This window comes from Triplophysa dalaica, chromosome 13 (genome assembly GCF_015846415.1).
Source record: "Triplophysa dalaica isolate WHDGS20190420 chromosome 13, ASM1584641v1, whole genome shotgun sequence".
NCBI classification, from domain to species: domain Eukaryota; kingdom Metazoa; phylum Chordata; class Actinopteri; order Cypriniformes; family Nemacheilidae; genus Triplophysa; species Triplophysa dalaica.
The window spans coordinates 10,968,117-10,995,040 of record NC_079554.1 but is presented as its reverse complement, the minus strand read 5'-3'; the positions used below and the strand labels follow the sequence as shown (position 1 = coordinate 10,995,040).

The 26,924-nt window shown below is 37.3% G+C and overlaps 1 protein-coding gene across 2 annotated transcripts; it reads left to right on the top strand.

Moving 5' to 3' along the window:
- Nucleotides 1–1,603: 1,603 nt before the first annotated feature.
- On the top strand, nucleotides 1,604–20,797 carry pdgfra (platelet-derived growth factor receptor, alpha polypeptide). Of its 2 annotated transcripts, XM_056764954.1 has the most exons (29): nucleotides 1,604–1,825; nucleotides 4,146–4,224; nucleotides 4,318–4,578; nucleotides 5,489–5,734; nucleotides 6,058–6,197; nucleotides 6,357–6,519; nucleotides 6,663–6,846; nucleotides 7,184–7,299; nucleotides 7,413–7,712; nucleotides 7,806–8,072; nucleotides 8,256–8,386; nucleotides 8,658–8,826; nucleotides 8,904–9,093; nucleotides 9,241–9,356; nucleotides 10,266–10,392; nucleotides 10,564–10,757; nucleotides 11,579–11,673; nucleotides 11,778–11,910; nucleotides 12,202–12,306; nucleotides 12,498–12,608; nucleotides 12,788–12,944; nucleotides 13,987–14,147; nucleotides 14,644–14,759; nucleotides 15,411–15,533; nucleotides 15,697–15,808; nucleotides 16,052–16,151; nucleotides 16,243–16,348; nucleotides 17,297–17,535; nucleotides 18,743–20,797. In XM_056764954.1, the coding sequence occupies exons 2-29, from the start codon at nucleotides 4,167–4,169 to the stop codon at nucleotides 18,885–18,887; spliced, it is 4,365 nt and encodes a 1,454-aa protein (XP_056620932.1). In that variant the 5' UTR covers nucleotides 1,604–1,825; nucleotides 4,146–4,166; the 3' UTR covers nucleotides 18,888–20,797. The 2 variants fall into 2 exon arrangements, with proteins under 2 accessions (XP_056620932.1, XP_056620931.1); XM_056764953.1 differs by lacking the exons at nucleotides 1,604–1,825; nucleotides 4,146–4,224; nucleotides 4,318–4,578; nucleotides 5,489–5,734; nucleotides 6,058–6,197 and having other exon boundaries at nucleotides 6,375–6,519; nucleotides 6,659–6,846.
- Nucleotides 20,798–26,924: the final 6,127 nt, after the last annotated feature.

Below are 26,924 nucleotides of genomic sequence, written 5' to 3'. Positions count from 1 at the left end.
ATTCTTAAAAATCCAAATTGCGAACTAAAAATAAGTGAATCCGCTTAGTTAATAAATGTCTCGTTTATTAACGGAAACAAACAAGTATAATGTTGGTCCTGTTTTAACTAAATCGTCGTCAGAGACAGAACGCATCAGAAAATCAAATGCAGTATTATTTAATAACGCAAGGGACTTAACACTTACGGGATGCGATGGAGTTACTGTACTTCTATTAACTGTATGAACCTTGCTGTAGAATTGATTATTTCTTAAGTCTACCTTATGCCCCTAGAGATATCTATGCCAAACAGTCGAATTAGAACTGCGTAATTACACGTCGTTTGCTCACTTCAGGACGTTTCAATTGAACCAGTATCCCGCGCTGTTTGAAGGCATCGACAAGCGTCTCAGAGATTAAAGTCCTTTGTTTTCCGAACAAGCGACTCTGTTCTTTTGAGCGGTCGAGCGGCACGAACATGTGGAAATAATTGTGCTGAGCAACTGGAGATGCGTGTTTCTCTGCGAGGGTGCTGCAAGGCGGGCTCCTTTGGACCTGCCGCAGGATGAACGGAGAGGGCTATATGGGGGCCAAGTCTGCCCCGGGGCTTCGCTTACCACATACCGGGTCAGTCATCTGCGCAAAGAAATGTGAATCACCGTGTGCAGGGACACGTTGAGTCCTAATTCATAATGAGCCATTATCTGCAAACTGGTATGTCTTATAGAATGGCTTGAGGGCAAAAAACGGGGGAGCAGAGAACAGAGTTCTGAATTAAAGGTGAAAACACACACTTTTAAAAATGATTCGCAAAATAAGCGCCCAATGTTATGTATGTTTTATATTAAATGCTTCGTAATGTCTATAATGTTATGTTTTATTAAAACACACAGAGAGAGGAAAGGGACCACAAATTAATAGAATAGTTTCTTATGTTAGAGCGCCCCCTGTACTAGTTTTGACGCGCGCCCTGTAAAGTTACTGCACGTCTGCCACACAATACACTACACTTGAATACAATCTTTTGTATCTGAAAGATCAGCCATTAATCACGTTCTATGAATAAAGTTGTTTTAAGAATAAGGTTAAGCTTATAAATTAAACAAAAAACAAAAAATAAATAAAACAACGTTTTGCAGTGTTAATGCAGAACACTATAATAACTATGCATGAAAAGAAAAGCGAAATATCTGGAGCAGCCTACCTCCACCTAAATCACAGAGGGAAACCATCTAAAAGCCAAACATGAAAGCGTGATAACAAAGTTACTTTTGTTACCGATTGTAATCTGTGCATTTTCCTTTTTATTTCTTTGTCTACCTAGACCTGTATAAAAACACGTTTAATGGGTCACTTGACTTCATTGTCCCCACAAAAGACCCCTTTATTCAAAAAGGGCCCCTCTTACACTTACAAAAAACATATGGTGCTTTTCCTCCCTCCGCAATTTCTTTTCATGCACCTCCTTCAAAACTGCAGAGCACGGAGAAATCCGACTCCACTCTGGAACTGCGGTGTGAAAACACGGACTCTTATTTTGAAAGGGACGCCCGGGGCAGAGGGAGAGAGGAGGGCCGTTTCCTGAGAGTTATTTACTTTGAGCCAGATGATTAGTTCTCTGGGAAGGATGGACTGTAGCATTGAATCAATTACAGGTTGCCATTGCAGAGGCGCATTTGTGTGAGCGGCCGTGGAGCAGGACGGAGGAGCTCAGCACAAGAGGGAGGATTAATACTGCTTTACAACTAAGGACCCTTGGGGTGACTGGAGTATTTTACAAGAGCTTTGCCATTCAATTTTGGTTGTTCTTTTATCAAAAGGAAAAAAACAAAAGGATTAAAAAAGGTATTGTATGAGTAAATTGGTTTAGTTAGTTTCATTTGTTTCTTTTTTTGTTTTCGTTTAGAAAAGTTCCTTGAGACGCACTAAAACCTTTGAACCATTGAGTGTAATTGGAAACATTCAGGGTTAAAGAAATTCAGAGTTTAATTGAATTAATTTGTCTTTCGTTTATATTTGACCAGTTATCCAATTATTAAATTAGTTTCAAATTCAGAGACGTTTTAAATTTAGATAGCCCTGTATCAAAATTACATTACGTGCATTTTTAATATAAATATTTTAACAGCGCTCACAATACACAATTCGTTCTCGTGTTGGAAGAGGATTTCTCCCAATTTCTTTTTTTGGCGAGTTTGCATCAAGGATTATGTTTCCCCCCTTGGAACCCTAATTTCATCTGAAAAGTAAAAGCCCGATTGTGCTGGATTTTACCGCGGAGACGCGCAGCTGGGGGTGTCTCATCCCGTCGAGGGGCATCTAATGGCAAACACATTTCAGACGGGATTCTGTTTTCCCCCAATATTTGAATGAGATGCTCATTTGAAGATGCTGGAATACCATAGTGGATTATTTTGCAGGACGTGGTTGAGAAGCGTCGTTTTGGAGTTCGTGGAAAAACTTTTGCTGCCTTCGAGTCAGAGTCAATTATGCAAATAGGGGCAAACTGAACCAACATTCTCAATGGGGAAAAGTTCTTGCACATCTGGATTAATTTAATGCACTTTAGGTACTGTGGAGTCGTAAATCAAAAGCTGATGGACTGTTGCTGAAACGTTGGACTGCTCAACAAAGAAATCAGATTTACCAACATGTACTATTTTTTTATTTACATGGATCAGTCTCGGATCTTTTCTATGCGTTGAGTACAGCTGCGGCCAGATGCGTAATCTCTGCATCTAACCTATCTACCTTTAGACCAATTTATATTCCCGTTGAAATCGCTTTTCACATTTACGTGAAGCAACAGGGTGTTGGAGGACACTCGTTCAGCTGTTGCCCGAAAGTGTCAAGCGCACACGATCGGTTGTGTTTGCCAGCCAGCTGCGCATCCGTGTGTGGGCGCCTGTGGAGCTGAGCGGGGAGATTGCGCTTATTGGAACGAGCAGTCAAAAGACGGCGATGGGCACCTTTGGCGAAATTTTAAATTCTCATTTTTTTAATTGTCCCCAGAAATCTTTCTGCAATCCAACAGATAAACTGCGAAACAAAAAAAGTCACGCTAATAGGTTTTACGCAAGACCCCCATGGTTCACCAGGCATAATTACCCCAAGAGGTCTGAGATGAGCAAACGGGCTGTAAAAACAGATAGTATGGCTTTTTCCACTAAATTCGAACAACACTTTGAAGTAGACCTTGCGGTACCATTAAGCTTGCACATCTCTTTTGCAAGCCAATTTAGACATGTTTTAAAATAAGTTAAACCAAATGTTGGCCATTTATCAGATGTCCCCAAAAATAATCGTAGCTATTCAGGATAATTCGCCTTGGCATTAGCTGAGCTGACCACTTCAAGTTAAATGGGACGGACTGTCTGCTGGAGCGTTGATGGAACCCAGGGGTCCGACGAGCAGGCAGACAGAGATAAAACAAAGACGCGCGGAATGTCTGATTAGAAACACGACAAGCGCTACCAGTGACCTAACAAAGAATTTCCATATTAAATTATTTTAGTAGTGTTTGAACAATAGGCCTATTCAGTTGACCTTTATTATATTAATACAGAAAGAAATTACATATATATTTACACAATAAATGTAAAACTGGTAAAAAATGAAAAATATGTCTCTTCTAAGTATATAAACGGGGTTTCGGACATATTGAACTAAGCACAAAAAGCATTACAAATTCAAATAGTAATTCCAACTAATAGCTTTAGTTTTACCTAATTTAGAACAACAATTAAACTTTACTATTGACTAAAAAGTTATTGACTTATGCTTGTGGTGGTCTGTGTTGATCGGGAAATGTTGTGTTTTGTCTCCCCCTAGGGGTAACAAAAAGCAAACCAAATAATCTAAACTGTCCCCTGACAAAGAAGCTGGCGTCAAAGTATTGATTGAACAGCATCCACGGTCTTTAAGGACCTTATCTTTCCAAAACGTTTTGCTGCCAATGATCTAATAGTCTCTTCAGACTACCTGAGATATACCGAACTGAGGTATAAAACGGATTATTAGCCTATCTAGAGAGATCAATACAATAAAACATGTAACTGACAGAAAATTGCCTGCAACAGTTTTTCAGTTTTCAGATAATGACTCACTAGTCCTTTATTTTATGTCATCCTCTTGCCTAATATTGAAATGTTCTTTGCCCTCATAGCTGAGCACGATTTAAGGGACCATGGGAATTCTAGAGACACATCTCGTTCTTGGTGTTGTCTTACTAGGAGTATTCACAGGTATGTGATTTTTATGCAGAAACAGAAACCTTTTTATTTAATTCCACTAGTTTTAATTGGTTACTTAATGAAGTGTTTTGTGTTTTACTTTAGATGTTTCAAAAGCATGGCTGACTTTGAGTTCAGATGAAACAGAATTCATACTGACACCTCAGTCTGAATTCAACATCACTTGCTCTGGAGAGAGAACGGTTACTTGGGTTGAGCCATTACCGGATAATGTAAAGTTGCACTCCGGAATAGATCACAGCACTCTGATGATCACTCATGCTACGGTCGATAACACACGTCACTATACCTGCTTAAATGAGGATCAGCAGGAGAACCCTCTGGAAATCTACATTTTTGTTCTAGGTACATTTTTTTACTTTTACAATGGAATGTTAGTAGAGCGTTTCTTTAGCTTGCAAGGGTCTCAGGTTCCATTCTAGTGAAACAAGTCTTGCTGAAAAAAGACAGTATAACCATCAAAGAAATTTGAATGGATTTGTTATTTATGATGGGCATTGTATGTATTTCAATGGAAACTGCAATGGTCTCTTTAGATCTCTAATCTGTAAACATGTTTTAGAATAAAGGAATAGTTCATCATCAAATAAAAAAATCTGTCATTATTTACAGATAATGTAATAATGACATTGTAATAAGTACATACATTGCTCCCTCTTGTCGTTTTAAACCTGTACAACTGTCTTTCTTCTGCAGAAGAAAAAAAGAAGGTATTTTGAAAAATGTCGCAGGAAACAGAAAGCTGTTGGTCTCCACTGTTGACTTGCACTGGTTTTGTGCCCATACAATAGAAGTCAATGGGGACCAACAGTTTTTGGTTACCAACGTTTTTCAAAATATTTTCTTTTGTGTTTTGCAGAAGTAAGAATGGGGTGAGTAAATTATAACAGAATTTTAAAGGTGAACTATACCTTTAAATTGACCCAACTTGCAGGTTCTGATTTTGTTAATTCATCTTAACTTATTTTTATTGTGTTAATGTTTAGCTCTATGCTGGGATGTTATCTGATAGATTAAAATTGAATTTAGAGAATTCATAATAGTTTAATTCTAAATATATATATTTTCTTTACAATAGTTACTAATGTTACCTGTAATAGAAATCATTAGAATTTCTATTTTATTCAGCAGAGTACATACAATTTGTATCACAAATAGACTGTGGGTCACTTTCTATAGGATGTCATGTTAATGCAGTAGAGACGCAACAGAAAATGTGCTTAGAAAATATTTTTTGTCCTGCTTCTCTCCAAAGATCCAGAGGTTGCATTTGTTCCCTTCGATGAGACGGACGATGTGGATGACATAATCCCCTGTCGCGCTACAAATCCACATTCTCACGTGATTCTCAGAAGCCTGCAGAATGGTGAAGAGGTTTCTGCTATGTATGACCCCAAATTTGGTTTTTTCGTGAAGTTGGCACCAGGTCGCTACGTGTGTGAGACGAGAGTAAATGGAAAAGTGGTGCAGAGCATCGTTTATAATGTGCATGAAGAGACCGGTAAGCAATCTAAATATACCATCATTAAGAGTTCACCTGTATTTTAATTTGCATGTTTAGGCTGTTCAAACAGTAATGTCGATTGTTTTTCACCAACTGTCAGATCCAAATATAAGCATTAGATTTCAGAATATGCAAAACATCATAATAAAACAGAGTTTTTTATTTAATAATATACAAGTAAAGACATGAGCAGGAAAACATTAATATTGCAAATATGATACAGTTACATAAAAAGTGAACAAACAAAAAACAGGTTTAAATTCATATCAGATCAGTGTCTTTAATCGCAATATTGTTTATGTTTTGAATGATTTTGTTAGATGTAGATGCACAGCAGGATTTTAGGATTCACTTGAACGCCAGTATGGAGGTGTTGACAGAGGGAGATGCTTTAAATCTCACCTGTGAGACTCCACCTGGAGAGACTTTCCGCCAACAGTGGCTGCATCCACTTGAACAGGCGAGTCTTTATTCTTCATTTTTATTTTGTCTCCTACAATGTAAGCAAAACAAGCTAATTTCAGAACTGAAGACGTACTGATACTGTATTAAATGCTGTAAACATATTCCATGTGTTTCAATATCCAACACTGCTTTTTATTACTCGATCTCTATTCAGGCCAGAGACGCAGTAATTATGAAGTTGGTTTTCCCGGACAAAGTCCAATACATCCTCAACATCCCGAAAGCCTCTGTTGCAGACAGTGGACTCTATCAGTGTGCTGTTACAAACCAATTAACTGGACAAACCAAGTCTGTCAAGTTGGATGTCACAGTCCACGGTATTTACCTGACTGCCTCAGCCTTTACACTTCTGGTTTAACCATTACAACCAGCTATAGAGAAAACTGAAAACGAAAAGAACAGATGCGATAGACAATCAATCAGTGTTTTACTTTGTTTTCTTTATTTTTCTTTCAGATAGCTTTTTTTGTGGAAGTTATATCCAATGGCATTGGGCCCCTAGAGACTGCCTCGCTTCTGGATGAAAAAGAGTTCACTATTTACATTGACTCTGACCCCGAGCCAAAGGTAATGTGGTTCAAAGATGGCCATCCATTGGATAACAGATACATCACCTCCAAGACTACACATCTGAATGGCCTCAGGTAGAAGTTTAAACATTGTTGCCAATGTTTATTGACATAGCACATTCAAACGTCAAAATACAAACGTATATTGTTTTGTTTTTATTACATCTCTTATGAAACAAAAATATGTGGGAATATACATTAATTAATAATACATTTCCATATTATTTGAACAAGTGCTTATATTTTCAATATATTATTAAATACATATAATGTTATATTAACAATTCATGTCATTTATTATTATTTTTTAAATGATTACATGATTTAATATATTGACAGTTCATATAAGAAATATAAGAAAATATATTTTCTTTGTTTTCCGCTTTTGCTGATCTGATCATTTCTCATCAAGGTATGAGAACATTCTGGTTCTCCGCCATCCAACGGAGGAAGACAGTGGCATTTATAAAATCGTTGCGTCTATTGGCTCCAGGATTTCAACATTTTCATTCAAATTGTTGGTAGAAGGTTAGTTCAAGCCTGCAATGTTTTATAATCTCACATCTAAAACAATGGGATATATCAATATGGATGATCATGTAATGTCACATCGTTAATGTGCAAGTCATTGTTTTTTTCAGTTGTATCTCCAGTGTTGCCACAGTCTCTACTGGCTCCTGTAATGTGGCCCCAGAGAGATACCATGGAGGTGTCTCTCCACTCCACCTTCCGACTCACGTGTCGAGGTCAGGCGAGGCTCAACTGGCAAAGCCCCTTTGAACTTCACGACGAGAGACATACTGAAAAGGAAGGACTCTATATCTCCACTGTGTCCGTCGACAACGCGACAGCCAGCCACACTGGAGAGTACTCCTGTTCTTACCACACCGAATACGCAGACACAGACGGAGACGAGAGCACCATCTACATTTATGTGCCAGGTAATGAAGTGATCTTCAAAAGCATTTTGGCCATTTTAAATCTTAAGGTGTACTGATCAGGGATTTCTTTCGCTTCGGTCCGATAACATGCAGATCCAAATACACCATTTGCCCCATCCATCAACATTTTTGATCACCATGTGATGTCGAATGACGACGAGATGGAAATCCCGTGTCTTGTGACCGATCCCCGCACCAGCGTCTCTCTGGTTCACAAAGAGACCGATCAAGTCCTGTCTAATGTCTATGACAGCAAGCGAGGATTTGTTGGCCTCTTCAGTTCCGGGACGTATGCCTGTAGGGCTCTCATCAATGGACAGGAGCATGACAGTATAGAATACATTGTTCATGGTTGGGCAGGTGAGAATAAATTAATTTGCCATATGTTCATTGAACACATATGCTAATTTAAAAGGAGTACTTTTTATGCATTTCCCTCATATGCCATCATATATTGCACGACCCATCTGCACAGACTTTGTGTTTGAGATTTTAATAGCTAGAGTCAGGAACGAATGTTGACGTCTTATTATGTTCTCTCAGTGGGCCCTGAGCTGAGGGTTGAGCTGAAGGCAGAGAAGAAAGCTCTTCTGGTGGGTGAAACCATTACTGTCGATTGTGTGGCGAGAGGCAGTGAGATGTTGGAGGACCACTGGAAGTACCCTGGAAAACTGGTGAGTTACAGCAAGTCAAAAACAATTTCCTTATTGTTCAGTGGATCATTTTGAAGAATGTTGGTAACTGAACAGTGGCGGTACCCATTCACTTTTGTATGGACACCAAACCAATACAAGTCAATGGGTAGCACTGTTGTTCGGTTACCAACATTCATCAAAATATCTTCTTTTGTGTTCTGCAGAAGAAAGAAAGTCATACAGGTTTGAAGGTGAGTAAATGATGAACTTTCAGTTTTGGGTGAACTATCCCTTTCTGATTCTTCCTAAGGCGGATCGTGGGTCGAAGACAGTGAAGGAGAATAGGAAAGATTTTGAGATCCACTATACACTGACTGTGACTAACGCCTCAGTTAAGGACAGTGGAGTCTATGCCTGCTCCATCACCGACATTTCAAGCAATGACAGCCAAACCAAAGAGCTTACCATCACCGTCTATGGTACAGACACTGAAGTACTTCACAGAGTAATATGCGTATTTAGTGTGAACACTAACCCTAATGTTTTTTGTTTGCAGAGCGTGAGTTTGTCTTCATAGGTTCAGCGTTTGGTCCAGTGGAGACCGTTACGCTGGATGAGGTGCCAGAGTATAGGGTTAACATAGAGTCATTACCCGCCCCCAAAGTGACATGGATAAAGGACGGCACTGTTCTGGGAAACGTCGCTGCGGAGATCAGCACCCGTGTTGTGAGAACAGGCGAGACCAGGTGACCACGACTTTCCTCCTACCAAACTCATCTGAATGTTGTAAAGTAATTCAAAGTCGCTTTGGAATCTACAATGTCACCTTTCCTCTCACTACATCAAAATCCTCTTAAATGCGTTTAGTTAAAACTTTTGTGTTTCCTGTTCAGTTACCAGAGTGTGTTGACGTTGATCAGAGCCAGATCAGAAGACAGCGGGAACTACACTATCAATGCGCAAACAGGCGATTTGACTTCCAGCCACAGTTTCTACCTTCAGGTTAAAGGTGAGACATACTTCTTCACCTGCAGGCTGACTCTAATATTTGTTTGTTTACGTTCGTTTGCATGTGTTGGCTTTTGCCTCTGCTTGCTTGCTGTCTGTTTTTCTTGGTGGATCTCTACATCTTCCACCATCACTCTTTTACGTATATTTGTTTATGTTTTTCTTGGTGTCAACTGGAGGATCTATTTTGAACATTGTGTAGTTGCATGCAAGCAAGTTTAGGGTTTGGGTGCATTTTCACGCATAGGGTATTGTACCAAATGAGTTTTAAGTAAAATTAGAAATATTAAGGTGTCAAAATGCACCGTTATTGATAATATCCATCATATTTAAGACAATGATTGTGAAGATCTACATATTTGGTAACATTGTAAACTATTTTTTGCCTTAAGAGTTGCAATGGTTTTATTTCTATTTTATTGACTTTAGAAAGTGCAGTTCAATGTTTTTTTAATTTTCTCTTGAGGTTTTATTTCTTTTGCCATTTTCGTAATGCTGTAGCTAAAGATTTGAAATCCCTGGTTTGTGCAATTCAGTTATTTTGAAGCAATGAACATAAAATAAAATCACATTTAACACAATAATACAATTCTTATAATTAAAAACATTATAGGTTTTGCATATGTAGCCTTTAAAATGTAAGTTGTCACTATTATTATTTTTTCCCCCTCACTTTGGATAAAATCTTTTGCTAAATTCCTTAAAGTCCTAGTATTTTATTTGTAAAAATATTCTTATGAATTTGAATAAATAGATTGAGCTTCATCAATATAAATACAGTTATATGATATCTTATTTATCTTGTATATTAAGTCCCATGCAAAAAAACATGACATTTATTCTTCATTATTAAAAAGTAAAATCTTTGTATTTCAAATATGAAATAATGTTTTTCTCTTTCCTTTTTAAGTTCCCCCAGTGATTCTGGACCTGATGGATATCCACCATGGCTCAACTGCAGGTCAGGCTGTGGTGTGTACTGCCCGCGGTTCACCCGTCCCTGAAGTCGACTGGTTGATCTGCAAAAACATTAAACAGTAAGCAGATTTCCTTCTCGGTCTGCATGTTTGTCTTTCTTATATATCTTACTAACTTTCTTTTCTGTGAAAGCAGTCCAAAATATTGTAGGGAACACCCTACAGTTTAAAGTCAAGTCAAACTAATGACATCACAACCTCACTCTTCTAACCTCTGTAATAACCCAACAGCTGTGCCAACGATTCCTCCCAATGGTTCCCACTTCAGAACAACTCCACAGACATCAAGGTGGAATTTGAAATGGACAACAACAACATTGTCAGTCAGGTCATCTTCGGCCATCTCGAAAGCACTATTGCCGTGCGCTGTCTCGCCAGGAATGACATGGGCGTCGTTGCACGGGAAGTGAAGCTGGTGTCAAATGGTAAGATGCTCAATAATCTTTTCATATTAGGGCCAACTTTAACTTTAAATAATGGAATAATCAGTTTAGGACATTCATTCACATCTTTTAGTCTCACCGTGTTCCCAGAGTTGACAGTGTAAACAAAGCCAGAAGCTGATTTGAAACTCATTTGAATCAAAGGTGTACAGTTTATTTAAGCATGAATTTTGAGCCCGAGAGAAGGTCTGGCTTGAGGTTATGTTTTGATTGTTGACTTCCCCATTAGTTAGTGTCAGAAACATATGCCATTCTCTGTATTGTGATTTTTGTGTTTGCAGTGCTTTAACTACACTACATGTAACTTTTACATCAGTCCACTCCTTACATCTGTTTGCCTCATTTCGCAAACCGCTCGTGTTTTGCCAAGGTAGTTTTTCTGTGATAGATTCCACAGGTGTGCCGTGCCGTCGACTGCTTTTAGGAACAAATCCATATTTGTTTACCTTAGTTTCTCTTGGCAGGGTTTGACTTACAACATAATAAATTGCTCACACTGGGAAATTGATTAATACGGCGAATGAGAGTGATGTGTCAAACGTCCTGTACAAAAACTAGACAGTCATTGTGATTTATGATAAACGCTACAAACTAAACAAATGTGAAGTCATTCAACTTTTGAATGTGACCTCATTATATAAATACACTTAGGTTGGCTAGTAAACGTGAAATACATACTGTAGGGAAAGGGCTTGTTTGTGGAGTCTTTTATTATAGAAGATTTGACACAGATCATGTCATGTTCTATCATATCATTCATCTTCCACCCTCCTCCTCCTCACTGCTGCTCATGGTGTGTTCAGGTCCACATTCGGAGCTTACTGTGGCCGCTGCTGTTCTGGTACTCCTGGTCATTGTAGTCATCTCACTCATTGTGCTGGTGATTATCTGGAAACAGGTACTTATTCATTCATTCATTCATCTATTCTTCCATTCACTCACTCACTAGCTCGCTCGCTCGCTCGCTCACTCACTCACAATAACTCTCTTTATGCTTTACAGAAGCCACGTTATGAGATCAGATGGCGGGTCATAGAGTCCGTCAGCCCTGACGGTCACGAGTACATCTATGTCGATCCCATGCAGCTTCCCTACGACTCCCGCTGGGAGTTCCCCCGAGATGGGCTCGTTCTCGGTGAGTCAGCCTGTCATCTAAAAGTGACACTGCATTGTGGTCTTGTTGTGGCCCTGTCCTAATCAGACATCACAATCTACTGTGCAGATTCGTGCAAACGTTTGGTAACTGTATAGGGTTTGGGTTTTTTTACTTAGGCATCGAACACAGTCCTGCGCTAACAAGAAACCACTTCGGTGATGCTGAAAGTTACTGAAAGCACTTTGTGTTTGCATACTCTCTTACGCTTTATGTTTCTGTGGTCCTCTGGTTGCATGCAAATGAGTTTGCGTTTGTGTGTTTGTATTGCAGGTCGTGTCCTCGGGTCAGGAGCGTTTGGAAAGGTGGTTGAAGGCACCGCTTATGGACTGAGTCGTTCTCAACCTGTTATGAAAGTGGCTGTGAAAATGCTTAAACGTGAGTTGAAACCCGTTTAAATTTGTTAATTAAATCTAGTAGTTTTGGTTTTAATGGCATGTGTTACATGCTATTATTAAGCAAGCATCATCGATGAAAAGAAAAAAGCACATTTTTGTTAAAGTTTTCACTAGATTCACTAAATGATAATACATTACTTGGTTAATTTTATCGGTTCTTTGCTTTTTCAGCAACGGCACGTTCCAGTGAGAAACAGGCGTTGATGTCAGAGCTGAAAATCATGACCCATCTGGGGCCTCACCTTAACATTGTCAACCTGCTGGGAGCATGCACCAAAACAGGTGAAAAAATATACAGAGACACCGAGACTCTATAGGGTGGTGTCTTTTTGGTTTGTGGGTTTTTTATTGTGTTGTTTTAAGAGGAGTAATGTAATATCAAACTCCTTCTTTTAGATATTTTAGAAGTCTCTGATGAGATTAGACTCTTCATCTTGCCGTTCTTGTTTTCAATATTTCAGGACCAATCTACATTATCACAGAGTATTGTTTTTACGGAGACCTGGTGAACTACCTTCATAAGAACAGGGATGGGTTTCTCAGCCACAACACAGAGAAGTGCAACAAAAAAGATTTAGACATCTTTGGCATCAACCCAGCCGACGAGAGCAGCAGGAGGTCAGCAAATACACAGAATAATAGAACTACTGTACAGCGACATAAAAACAGCATTTTTGTAAATAATTTTACATTTTTATCTAACCCAGGAGTAACCTGAGTGGCCTTCTCAAAGACTCTTAAGCCCATTTTTTTAAATGAATGGAATAGTTCGCCCATCAACAAAAGTTCTGTCATCATTTACTCACCTTTGAGAATTATTTTTTGTGATGAACACAAGAGAAGATATTGTGAAAATTGTAGGACACCAAACAGTTCTGGGGCACTTTCGACCACTGTGGTAGTCAATGGGGTCCAAGAACTGTTTGGTCACAAGCATTCGTCCAAATGTCTTTCTCTTTTGTCAAACAAATACATTTTTACAGGTATGGAACAACTAGGCAGTGAATAATTCATGACGGTATTTTCATTTATGGGCGAACTATCCCTTTAAATCAACCCAGCACATAATTAATAATTTAAGCACATCACCACATTAAGCTATTTTAATATTTTACTGGTTGTTTATTATTGATTTTTGTTTTCTCATGTCTTATTTCAGTCTTTTTAAGATTCCATGTAAGTTAAAAGTTCACTCAAAAAAAATGTTTGCTGTTTATTTACAAGATGTAGGTGATTCTCTTTTTTTGTTGTTGCTGAAAACATGGTAATTTATAAAATTCAAGTTACAAAAGCAGATAGACAACACAAAATTGATGACATTTTGAGATCTTATCAAATACATCTTGTATGACCTGAAGATGAGTTATATACATAATTTTGAATACAAAAGTAGTTGTACATCAGTTTATCACAAACCTATTACAATAAGTTCACTTGCATCTAGGTCAATTCTAGCTTAATCACATATAGGACTCTTAAATAATACCACAATGTGATCTTTATATGATGTACTGTGAAATGAAATCATGATTTTAAAGCATAGCCGTCATTACAGATTGGAGTGATGTCACACATGCATTACACAGTCTTACTAATGATGCTCTCCCCTGTGGGTCTTGATTCCATGAATCATTGTTTCTTCATGTGTGTGTGTGTGCAGCTATGTCATCCTGTCGTTCGAGGGGAAAGGCGATTATATGGACATGAAGCAGGCTGACACAATGCAATACGTCCCCATGCTGGAAATGAACGAAGCCTCGAAATACTCGTCCATCCAGAAATCCGATTACGACCATCCGCCCTCTCAAAGACAGTTCAAGGGTAAACGAAATGACAAACATTTTTTTCCCTGTTCTGTTTTATCATCCTTGGAGGTGTAGTTCACCAAATATTGAAGTAATTATATCATTAGTTGCACACCCTCATGTCCTTACACAAAACTATTGCGTGGCTTCATGAGATTGATTGAGTTTTTATGTACCTTAATTTTTGTCAGTTTTAGAGCACTACATAAAAAGTTATGGTCACTAGATATAAAAATGTGTTTACTGCACATTGGGTTTGGCCTGCAGTGGTCTGGTTTGGCTTGACTGGTAGTTTTAAAAAACACATACATACACTTAGATGTTTCACTAGCAGAGAGGTCCACCCATTTCACTGCAGTCTAAGCACCCTACAATTACAGAGGGTAATTGTAGTACACACTTCTTAATGCATACATCTGCCTTCCATTCATGAGACTTCAAACCCATATGCAACAATCGATTGCCATGGATGAGAAACAAACTCAGATTTTGTGCTTGTGTGTGAACAACAGAGAGTGAAGTCGAGAACCTGCTCTCAGATGACACCAATGAAGGTCTGTCAACGTTGGATCTTCTCAGTTTCACCTATCAGGTGGCTCGAGGGATGGAGTTCTTGGCCTCTAAGAATGTAAGTTAAAGCCCGTCTGTCTCTCTCTCAATGTAATTGCAGGATTAGTCTCCATCAATTTGGTAAACATTCGCTCGAAAACACTTTGATCTCGCCCATACATGAAGTTCAGCATCATCTGTCCAGACATAACATTTAGACAGCTTTTAAGCTCCTGGGTGATTCTGGACGTCCTTGCAGAGGAGGTGATCTAATGACAGGTTTCTCTGTTTGAGAAAATGGTCGCCTAGGTCTTGTGGCTGTTCAGTTTAAATATAAAGGATTGAGAGTTATATTGAGATCGAGAGAACTTGCTTGGTTTCGCGTAGGCTGGAGACTTTCAGGAGAGAATCCAAGCAGTTTAAAAAAATATTATTACAATGTTATTACAGTGTTATTACAACTTTGTAGCACGATAAAACACGATGGTAACAGAGGGTTTACCGAATTTCATCTCATAGAGATGGACTTTTTCAGCCACCACAGAAGAAAGAGTGGCAAGGGAATATGGCATGAAAACATGGTTTCAATGAGGAGAGATAGAAACAGGATAATATGTTGGACCACTTCAAATAGCCAGAATTAGAGTTATTTTAGCATCGTCTAGCCTTCTAAACCTCTCTTTAACACAAACACTCACTCACTCAGTTTTTTTGTCTCTATTTCTTGCAGTGTGTGCACAGAGACCTTGCTGCACGCAATGTCCTGCTGTCTCAAGGCAAGATAGTGAAGATATGTGACTTTGGGCTGGCCAGAGACATCATGCATGATAACAATTATGTCTCCAAAGGAAGTGTAAGTTCCGTCTCATATAACGTGTGTGATGGAATTTAGTTTACTTAGTGTGCACTTTTTATCATGAGTAGTCTGTTATAAAGGATTTAAGGCTCTGTATGAGTATATGTATAATAATCATAATACCAATAATACGCTAAATAATACTCTCTCATATTCACAGACCTTCCTTCCAGTGAAGTGGATGGCTCCAGAGAGTATTTTTGATAACATGTACACTACATTGAGTGACGTCTGGTCTTACGGCATCTTATTGTGGGAGATCTTTTCTCTTGGTATGTTTCAATTGACTGTAATTTTGTTTTGAATTTCATTTCATTTTTTATTTTATTATTTATAATACAAACGTTTTTTATCATGCTCAATAAACGTATTAATAAATGTACAGTATATATTTGTTTATATTATATACAAATGTAATACTTTTTTAAACGATTTATTATTTTAAGTTGCAAATATTTTAAGTAAAAAAAATATATACAGCCTTATATAATATGCTTTATTTGTTGTTGCTGTAGGTGGGACTCCTTATCCGGGTATGGTTGTGGATTCCAGCTTCTACAACAAGATCAAGAGTGGATACCGAATGACAAAACCCGAGCACGCTTCTGATGATGTGTACGCTCAAACTTTACGTCAAAGTGGCTTTTTTGATGTTAAGGGCTTGAGTTGCTGATGTCTGACTGGTGCGTTGTTTGATTTATTTTAGTTATGAGCTTATGATGAAATGCTGGAACAGTGAGCCAGAGAAGAGACCATCCTTTCACGGCCTGAGTGAGACAGTGACCTCCCTGCTGCCCTCTGGATATAAGAGGGTAAAGACATCCTAACTAATTTTTAGTTTCATCTCTTTCTGTTTACTACTTTTACATCTTTGAAAAACACTCCGTTCCAATCTTAGACTTTAAGTCTCTAAGTATATAGAAAGTTGTTTAACAAATTGTGATCATATAAACAAAGAATGTTCATAAAACATTTAGATATTTGTGTGACAATGATTCTTATAAATCTTTTCTTCAATCGTGGTTTCATTTCCAAGACTTTCCTTGGATTTATTTTAATAAAGGTACACCGAAAGTAGCCCTTAGGGTAGAGACACCCACAAATGCAAATAAATTTGAGTACAAGATTCCATCTTGTTTTTCCTGTCCTCCTTCACTGGTGCTCTTCTTTTGTGCCATAATGAATGGGCCCTATGAAACTTTGGTGGAAATGGCTTCCCACTTCCTTTAGATTAAATGCAGTGTGTCACTGTGGGCTTTGAGACCTCGTCTACGTGTACGTCTTCACTGCCAACACTCCAAGACCGCTAAGGGAGATTAGCGCACCGGCGCTCCAGCTGGCTAACGCCCCGGCAAAGCAAAACCCAGCAGTGCTAATGACCTGTAGCTTACAGTTAACGTCCGCCAGCTAGCCGTAATTGCTCTATTAAACAGACACCGCACATGCTACTTCAAAAAACTGTTTCCCTGAGACACATGGCATACGCCATAACTTGCTCCTGTTATAGCACCTTAGGCAGGGGTGTGGTGGGAAATGCGGTCCTTAATGTGCCTCCAAACCCTCAAGTAACAGAACATTTTGCAAAAATGGGGTAGAACTTTGGGGTGAGCTGTGTTTATGGTCACCTTGGATGAAACCAAGTGCAACCACCAGAAGCCATTACATTTAATGTCCTCCACTGATGCACTATAAGAGACACAATGGAATGTATATGCGTATTTATTTAGCTGATTTTTTGTGTTTATTTTATTGGTTTGCAGAGCTATGAACGTGTGAATCGTGACTTCTTGAAGAGCGATCACCCTGCCGTGACCCGAGTGCAATGCGTCGACAATGACGATGAGTACATGGGTGTGCTCTACAAAAACCAGGGCAAACAAAAAAATCGCGAGAGTGGTTTCGAAGAACAGAGGCTCAGTTCTGACAGCGGTTACATTATTCCTTTGCCGGACCTTGACCCGTTGTCAGACGAAGAATACGGCAAGAGGAATCGACACAGGTATATTCCAGTTTGTAGTGTGTATTTCAATCGTATGTCTCAATATTCCAGTTATTTTCCATTTTTTGTCTGAACCAGGCAAAAATGGTGATGAGTAATATGACTATACACCAGTGGTCTCCAGGTTCACGTAAAGCCTGCCAAGCACATTTTCTAGCCTCAATTTCATAATTAACATCAGGGGCTTTGTTAATATTTTATACAATATAATATAATATATAATTGAACATATGAAATGTGTAACGTGATTTACAGAAAACTATAAATGTAAAAATTTGTATGAGTTTTTAGGATTGATTGTTGAATAACAATTTAAAAAACATTTATTTAGGCAGGATACCAAATATTAAAAAATTCTTTATTACATAATGATGGTTAAAAGTAAAGCTAAGCAAATTTTTACAAAATGCTTGTACACTGAGAACCACAATTAGAGGAAAACCCCATTAAGGTTTGTATAACGTAAATATATGAACTCTTAATTAAATAGTAATAATAATATGATTATATATTAATAAATATTAAATATTATGACATCTTTTTTAATTTCACTCTCCTGTTATGTGCGAATTTTAGCAATGATTTAATGTTTGGGGTTATATTGACCCAACAAATACTGTGATGTATAATAATTAAAAAATGTTATTCGATTTTTACTTACCCTTTACCTACCTAATATTTTTTTTTAAATTAGGACAAAACATAACTTTTTAATCTATAGTTACTGTATTTAATTTGTACATTTGATTGCTAAGTTCTCTTTATTTAGTTTATGCAGAATCCACAAACAACTGATGATTCTCAAAGATGCTTCAAATTCCTTCAAAAACAATAAAGAAACGATACAACATTCAAGCTCTAGTTCCAGACGGCATCAGAAAATAATACATAATTTTTTTCACACTATTTTTTCTAATAAATAATAGATATTATTTCTATAAATTTATGTAACTGTCATATAAATGCTGACTTTCAATAACAGAAAACATAACTCTTATTTTCATTTATTTATGTTATTATCATATACATTTTCTTGCGAGACTCAAGGTTTAAAAATACAATCAGAATACTTTTCAGAAGATGTCAAAGTTGCTTTGGCAACATAAGAGCAGGGAACTATTCAACAGTGCTTTACTTTTGTGATAATAAGTTTGTTGTTTTTGCATTACTTCCAATGTGAATGACTGAATTCTCTATCTTATTTTAGCTCACAGACATCAGAGGAAAGTGCCATTGAGACGGGCTCCAGCAGCTCGATGACCAAGCGTGAGGGAGAGACCCTGGAGGACATCACCTTGCTGGACGAGATGTGCTTGGACTCAGGAGACCTAGTGGAGGACAGTTTCCTGTAAGAGAAAGATGTAAAGTGACATATACCTCCACATAGAGTTGCGTTTTCCAGGATCGTCCAAGTCAACTGATATCTCTATGCATTCGTCCCTTTATTTTTCTTCACCCTACTTTCTCGGAGCCTTCGGGAAAACACGTTGCTGTGTGAATGTCATTGAGCCTATGGTTTTTTGGATTAGACACCGCCCTCTAGAGGTCTGGAGGAATGTAGCACAAGACTTTGAGCACTCTTGATGGGGACTCTTATGAAGCTAAGACCAATGAGGATGCAAAATGGAGGATATCCTTATGTTTGTGTATAATTTGTGTATGTTTGAAATATGTTTATGTGCGTGTGAGTGGTTTGTATGGAACTTTGTTGTGACGGGCATTCCTATCAGCAACAAGCATATCAAAGTCCTGAGGGAGTCAACTTCTACCTTCCATCTGAGCTACGAAAGAACCACTACAGACATTTAATACACTACAGACAGCTCTCAACAGGGTGGACAACTGGGAAAAACATGATCTATGGTTGGATCACAACTGTTTTTCTTTCCTCACTGTCACAGTTTTGCCGGATATGCAACTTAGGAAGACCCTGGACTACATATAGGTTAAATGCATCATCAGGCCATGTATGGTCAATGTCTTTGTGTGACATTTTGAATTTTATTTTTTTACTCTTTAGATATGGATATATTATTTGTGAATATTGGGTTGGATAGGGAGAAATTTCGTAGATATAAATGAAGTAAATGGCAGGTGCTTGCTGACTTGCAAGTCATTTTTGTGACTTCAACCTTTGTAAGATTTTATTTATGTCATCGTGTAATGCCAAAGGTTTTACCTAACTGTCCATATGGTATATGAACCAGAGCTTTCTGTTTTCATAGCGCATGTGGTCAGTCTGGTTTTCTAAGCTCTGCCAATGTTACAATCTTACACTTGTACAGTGTGCAGCAATATTTTATCCTGTGAAAATCAATCTACAAAGAGTTCTTATGACCATCCTTAATACAATGACTAGAATAAGCTGTAATGGATATGTTTTTTTTACGTCATTTTGGCTCACATTATCAATACCATTTGTTGACTTTTTTTTAAAAAGCTTATCAACTGTCATGTCATCTTTTGTGCTCTTATAGTTTTCAAATCTTGTACCACAGTAATGTTGAATTATTTGAGATAACTAGAAGAAAAAGCTTTTTTGATATTCAGCGAAATTATCTACAAACTAGTATACTAGACTATGCAAGTGCTGATGGGTTCTGTTTGATTACCCCCCAAGAGTCTTTTATCTCCTATAGATTGAATTTATAAAGACATCTAGTCAGAGATAATCATGTCCTGTCAGGTCTGATCCTTTATTGGCTTGTGAAGATCACCCCTTAAACAAAACCATAATGAATATTTACACAAAACCTACATTTCAGCCAAATCCTGTACCCTTGAAGCGTCTTGGACACAATCTTTTTATTTTTTTAACATTGATGTTATACATCACTGTTCATTGTAAATGTGTATCATTGTTTATCACAAATTCAGCATATCACTGCCTTTAACCCCCCCTCCTCTCAATCTTCACCCTCTACTGTGATATATTCCATGGGCACGGTCATGAGGAGAAAAAAACTATTGCACTTTTAAAACTTCTCTTTAAATATTTTAATCTAGGGTTTCTTTGTTCCGCTGTGTGTAGACATTCTACGTTTTGTCTGTGCTAAAAATAGTTAAATGGTGTAAATTTAAAGAGACAGTAGATTGAATGTTTTTGGAAGAGATAAACACAGGAGTGGTATGAAGTATATTCTATGGTACAATATGTGTAAAAGTTATTCCCTTAACAGATGTTATCCTTTTGCTATGAAATGCATTATGACTATGTACATTAAGAAGATTTATATTTCAATAAATGAGATTTAATAATGTACCATGTGGTCAAGAATCTTGTTATTTAAAATGCTTTCTATATAAAAAAGATATATCTTAAGAACCAGAGATCTTATTTTTCAGATGTAATTCTGCAGACAAAGTATTGACCCACTTGTTTAAAATGGCAACCAAACAATAATGGTTTTCGTGGTTAACTTAAATCCTAATTTAAATAAAGCAGTGTGATGATTTAGATTTGATTGGTCATTGGTAAACTAACTAACCTTTCATAAAGAATATTCAAATAACGCAACTTCGAAAAGAGAGGGAAATTGACATTTGTAGATAACCAATCATAAGCTTTGGCAGCATTTCAAGCCAAACAGCTTTCATCATTACTGCCTCATCACGAATCAGGTAGTTCAAAGAAAGGTTGTAAAGTCGACCAACATGTCGATGAAATTTTTAAATAAATGATAAAAGGATGTAAGAAAAACAATGTGAACGACCATTTGAAACGGCTAAGAAATGTAAGATGCTTTTTAAAAGCAGGAAAGTAAGTTAGATTTTGGATGCAATTGGTCTTTGTCAGTAGATGGCGCTGTTTGCCTTGTTCCATTTATTAACTTGTTTTAGTATACTTAACAAATTATAATGCGTTTTGATTTATTATCAGTACTGTTTAGGGAGATGTGTATGGGGTATTATTATCAATAAATAGTCCTACTAATTGTTAACTGTGTAAAAAAGTACTTTCTGTCCTTGTTTGTTGGTTTTAAACTAAGGCTAACTTAAAATCAAAAATACAGTGACAAGAAAAAATATGTGAACCTTTTTGAATTTCATGGTTTTCCAAAATAAATTGTCATAAAATGTGATGGGATCTTTATCTAAGTCAAGGGTATTGACAAACATAACGTGTCTAAAAATAATAACACCACATTTTTTTTATTATCTTTCATGTTGTTATTGAGAACAACCAAAAAATCCTCATGGTGATTGTGGAAAAGTTAATGACCTAAAAAAAGCTAATTGGAGTCAGGTTTTAGCACATCTGGAGTCACGTTAAGATAATAAGTTTGGAGGTGTGGACACAACTAGTTAGACTTTGACTTTGATAAAAACAAAAACTTTCCTCTGGTTCACGGGCCTCATCGTGCGCCTCACATCTTGCTCCTCCACCGTGAGGATGTGGCTGCTGTGGACTGGTGGATGGTTTTGGTGGTCCCCATTGGCTCCACCTCGAAAACGGGCAAAGAAGTGGTTCAGCTCCTTCCACACCTGTCTGGACCCCCTTCCACACCTGTCTGGGATTGTTACTCTGGAAGTGGGCGCCCAGTCAAAATGACAACAAGAGCTTAACGAAGACTCATCAATGAGGTAAAGAAACAACCCCGAATGAGAGCCAAAGATTTGAAGGCATTATTGGAACTGGCAACATATCTGACAATACGTTAAACACTGAACAAGCAGTGTATCCACTGCAGGACACCACGAAGGAAGCCACTGCTTGTAAAAAGAACATTTCTGCACATCTAAAGTTTGCAAAAGAGCACATTGACAGTCCACAGCGGGATTGGCAACATGTTTGTGGACTGATGAAACTAAGATTAATCTATTTGAAAAAACACACAGCACTACATCTGGTGTAGAAAGGGGATGGTGTATCATCATGAAAACATCATCCCAACTGTATGATAAGTATGCATAAGTATGGTGGAGGAAACATCATGATTTAAAGCATTGAGGGGAAAATTTATTTCCAAGTATATCAGACAATGTGAGGATAATGTGAGAATTTCTCAATGTCAGCAGAAACTGTGTAGAAGGTGGCTGATGCAACAGGACCACGACACAAAACACAAGAGCAAGTTCACAACAGAATGGCTTCAGAAAAAACAAATCCCCCTTTGGAGTGAGCAAGTCAGAGCCCAGACCTCAACCCAATAGAGATGCTATGGATTGACTTGAAGAGGGCCATACACATGAGACGTACAAAAAGTATATGACAGAGCTAAAGCGGTTCTGCCAGAAAGAATGGGATAAATTCCCTTCTCAACGATGTGCAGGTCTCATCCACAGCTACAGGAAGCGCCTGGTTGAGGTTATTGCTGCCAAGGGGGGGTCGACCAGTTATTAATTCTAAGGGTTCACTTACTTTTTCTTCTGCCATTTTGAATGTTGAATGAGAGGTTCAATAATGACATGAGATATCAGAATTGTTTTGTGTTATTATTTTTCGATACATTATGTTTGTCAATAAACCTTGACTTAGATGAAGATCAGATCACATTTTATGACAAATTTATTCAGAAAACCCTGACATTTCAAAAGGTTCACATACTTTGCTTGTCACTGTACATTTGGTGAATTATCTCCTGCAGGTGTTGACCATAGTAGTGTAAAAATGTCACAATTCCTGAACAACACCAGAGGTATGTACCTTTGACGGAAAAGTAATAACTCAAAATATTACGGCCCAGTTTCACAGACAAGGCTTAAGGCTAGTCCCAGACTAAAACTTATGTATGGTCTGGCTTAACTGAATTTAACTTGCCAAGAAATATCTTAAAACATATCAGTGCCTTTGATTTGACTCGAGACGCACACCAGTAAAGTGTTCTAAGGCATTTTCATAAAAGCATCATAAATATCTAAATTCAACTGAGGCCTAGTCCTGTCTTAAACTAAGATGTGTCTGTGAAACCAGGTCTAAATGTATTATTATTATTATTAACAATATTCGATATAATAATAATTAGCCCCAGACCACACTTTATATTCTTTAATTTGTATTGTAAATTTCATTAAAAATGTATAATGTACAGAGCATGCAAGTTTATGCTTCTGTTAGACATGATGTTGTAGTTTGATTATTGGGGCACCAGAGGGCGCCACCACCTCATTGTTAAGAAAGGATTGTGAACACTGTACAGGTTTGACTGTCTGGTGTTGTGTAACTATTGTGAAAGTAATTTTAAACTGTCCACAGAAATTGCAAGATTTTTGCCAAACCATGGTTTGTTTTACGTCTAATAATGTCAACAGGTCTCTGTAAGATTTAGATTTAGTGGTAACCAATAATAAAATCTTTATCTTCTTATAAAAACCACAGCCAGTGCTCCTCTATAATAAGATAGTGTGTATTTTCACTTTTTACCTGTTCTTTTTAAGCAAAGTTTGTTTAAATATAGTTGAAGTTGAAATTCCAGTAGCACCGCCTTTGCATTACCCTGGGATACCAAAGACACACATTAAGTGTGTTTCTTGTTTTACAACTGCAGGATATGCAAATATATGGATTACAGAAGATAAAGAAAAGAAAGGGGTGTATGGGTATTTGTGTCTCTTAAAGGGGCAGTGATAGGCCAATATTATCCTTTAAAATGTTATATAAGGGTGTGATCCGTAGAAAAGTAGTCATCCTTTTTTTGAGGTATATAAGAGGACGACCCTGAAGTGTTGGAAGAAGTTTGAAAGGAGATAGCACAGTGCTGTTTTTTTCTCTACAAATATTTGCAAATATATTTTTGAAAGCATAGTTGCTGTTTTAATGTTTTGGTTACTCTTGTTTACACACAAAATACTAATGCACATTACACACTTATAACTGGATGGAAGGTGTCTAGTTATAATTGTGTAATGCTCATTTTGATGTGCCTTTCATAGTGAGCTTTTGTGAACATTTAACACCTAAATGCCCAAAAAAGATGGTTTATGTTGTTCTTTTTTTGTTCTAAACCCCATTTACAATAGCACTTACTGTACTGATGATGTTATCATGACATTTATAGAACATGAAACCACGTGGGTGAACCTGAGTGTTCACATATACAGTAATTATTCACAGCATAATAACACAGTATTATGTTACTTTAAGCTCTAAATTATCATTGAAACATCAGCCCTCGATCTCTGTTCAGTCCAAAATAAGTCTTATAGCACGCATGTACCATACATACCATACCATATATGTTTTGACATAAACAGCTTTTTGTGAGATCTTGGTGTCTGTGGTGTTTGATAGACCTGCCTGTCATTTAACTTTATGCTTTTAAATTCCAAACATCCACAATCACCTCAAGGGAGGAATTGACAAAATCTAGCAAATCTAGTAGATGACTATCTAGCTTTCTTAAAGCACTGCTCACATGATCACACCATCAATGCAACATCCAGACTATTCACTTCAAGCATAAAGAATAATGTAAGGAATTATTTTATTCAAATAGTTATTTGTGTTGTTTAACATTCATGCAAAGTAAACAACCCAGACTCTTTTTGGTAACCCAAAGAAATACAAAAATGTATTTTGAAATGATTATCTTCCTCTTTAGACGGTCACTACATGTCTCACAGTCAAAGGCTTTAAAACTTTCTTTATACTGTAATCTAAAAACACCTTACTGAGTTTGCCTTCCAGAAAATGGGAGGGGCTTCCAGCAAACCTGTGTGTGTGTGTGTATGTACATATGCAAATTACAAAGCTGTGAGTATCGATTGACAGTTCTATGCAAAAGAGGACTCCAGAAGTGACTGCATAACCCAGGTTGACAAGTGTGTGTGTTAGCTAGAATAAGGTTATCATACTAATGTGAGAAACGGTTAGAGTAATGGTAGTGACTGATCTTGCAGGCTGATTTTTGTAATTTTTATAATTCACGCTATATTATATCACATTTTTCTCTTCAGGACATCACTATAAAACAGCTAAAAGAAAATCACATCAATACATTTTAGTAATGGGAAGTAAGAAAGTCCGTACAATGATAGGAAGTCTTACGCACTTACACGATTATTACACATAAAATATGTTTATTTGAAACGTAAAAATGCAAGAAGTTTTCTGTTAGGGTAAAGTTTTGTATTGTATAAAAGTCAGTATGTCTTTTCAGTATGTCAGTAAACAAACGTGCGTGTGAGAGAGAAAGAAAAATCATATGTTTTTAATAAGACAAATATCTTAGGTTGTCTCACAAATATCTTCTTAGGTACTTTGCATAGTTTTTGTGTCGAATTGGCCGTCTGAGACAAATTTTGAAATTCCTCAAAGATTTCTAAGATCGAAGGCCAAAATCTGTCTTTGATCACTAGTTTCACATATTCGCCAAAAACCAAATAATGACTTTGGTAATCATTATTTTCTTTCTGTCAGACAATTTGCTCCACAATCCTGCGGTGTAAATTCTATTGTCTTGTGTCCGTTTTAAACTAGTATTTATTATCTCGCAGTCAGATATTAAAGTGATAGTTCACCCAAAAATGAAAATTCTTTCATAATTTACTTACACTCTTGTCATTTCAAACCTTTGTGACTGACTCTTTTTCACAGAACACAAAAGAAGATACAAACAGGACTGGCCCCAACTGACTTCTTTCACATGGGCATATAACCAATGCAAGTGAATGGGGGCCAGTTACCAATATTCTTCAAAATATCTTCTTTTGTGTTCTGCGGAATAAAGTCATACAGGTTTGAAATGACAAGTGGGTAAGTAAATAATGACAGAAATTTCATTTTTGGGTGAACTATCCCTTAAAGGAAACAGTGTGGATTCAAGCTTGCCAAGCTTGCCATCCTAGCCCAGATCTGTTTAAACACGACATCATCATTGAGAATAAAGCTTGAGCATGTTCACTCTGTGTTTACTTAAAAACAATCTGTGTGGATGAACAGCAGACATAAATGAGTAAACAAGTGATTTCTACAGACCTTGTAAACTTAACCTCGACATATGCTTTACACGCTAAGGGTAATGCATGAGCAGGGTGCTCGAGTGTCAATAATACATTTGATATTCACATGATCCTTCAAGTGAAGGTTAAAAACAACAAAACACAACCTTAAGATTTTTTTTAATTAATATTAAACAGGACAAGGCCCAAAAAAATAGTTTGAGGCTTCCTTTCAAGATTAATGCATATCAAAGACTACACGGTTTAATTCAATCCACGGAGAGCAATGAAGTGAAATAAGATATTGTTTTGTTGTGCTCTATGCGAAAAGCAGTGGGGTAGAATTGAATTTATGATGTATTTGGCTGCAGATGCATGTGAAGCATAATCACATTAGTAATCTCTTCAGCTTGTTTGATGCCTAACAGTCTCTCAGGTGTAATTGAATCCTTGGTTTAATAGCGCTGCTCTCTCATCACCTCGCATCGCTTGGCTCGGTACAGAGAATA

Coding starts and splice junctions, on each gene's coding strand:
- pdgfra (XM_056764954.1), top strand. CDS start 4,167: ATGGGAATTCTAGAGACACATCTCGTTCTTGGTGTTGTCTTACTAGGA. Junction 6,198..6,356: donor GGCTGCATCCACTTGAACAG/GCGAGTCTTTAT, acceptor ATCTCTATTCAG/GCCAGAGACGCAGTAATTAT. Junction 12,945..13,986: donor GCCGACGAGAGCAGCAGGAG/GTCAGCAAATAC, acceptor GTGTGTGTGCAG/CTATGTCATCCTGTCGTTCG.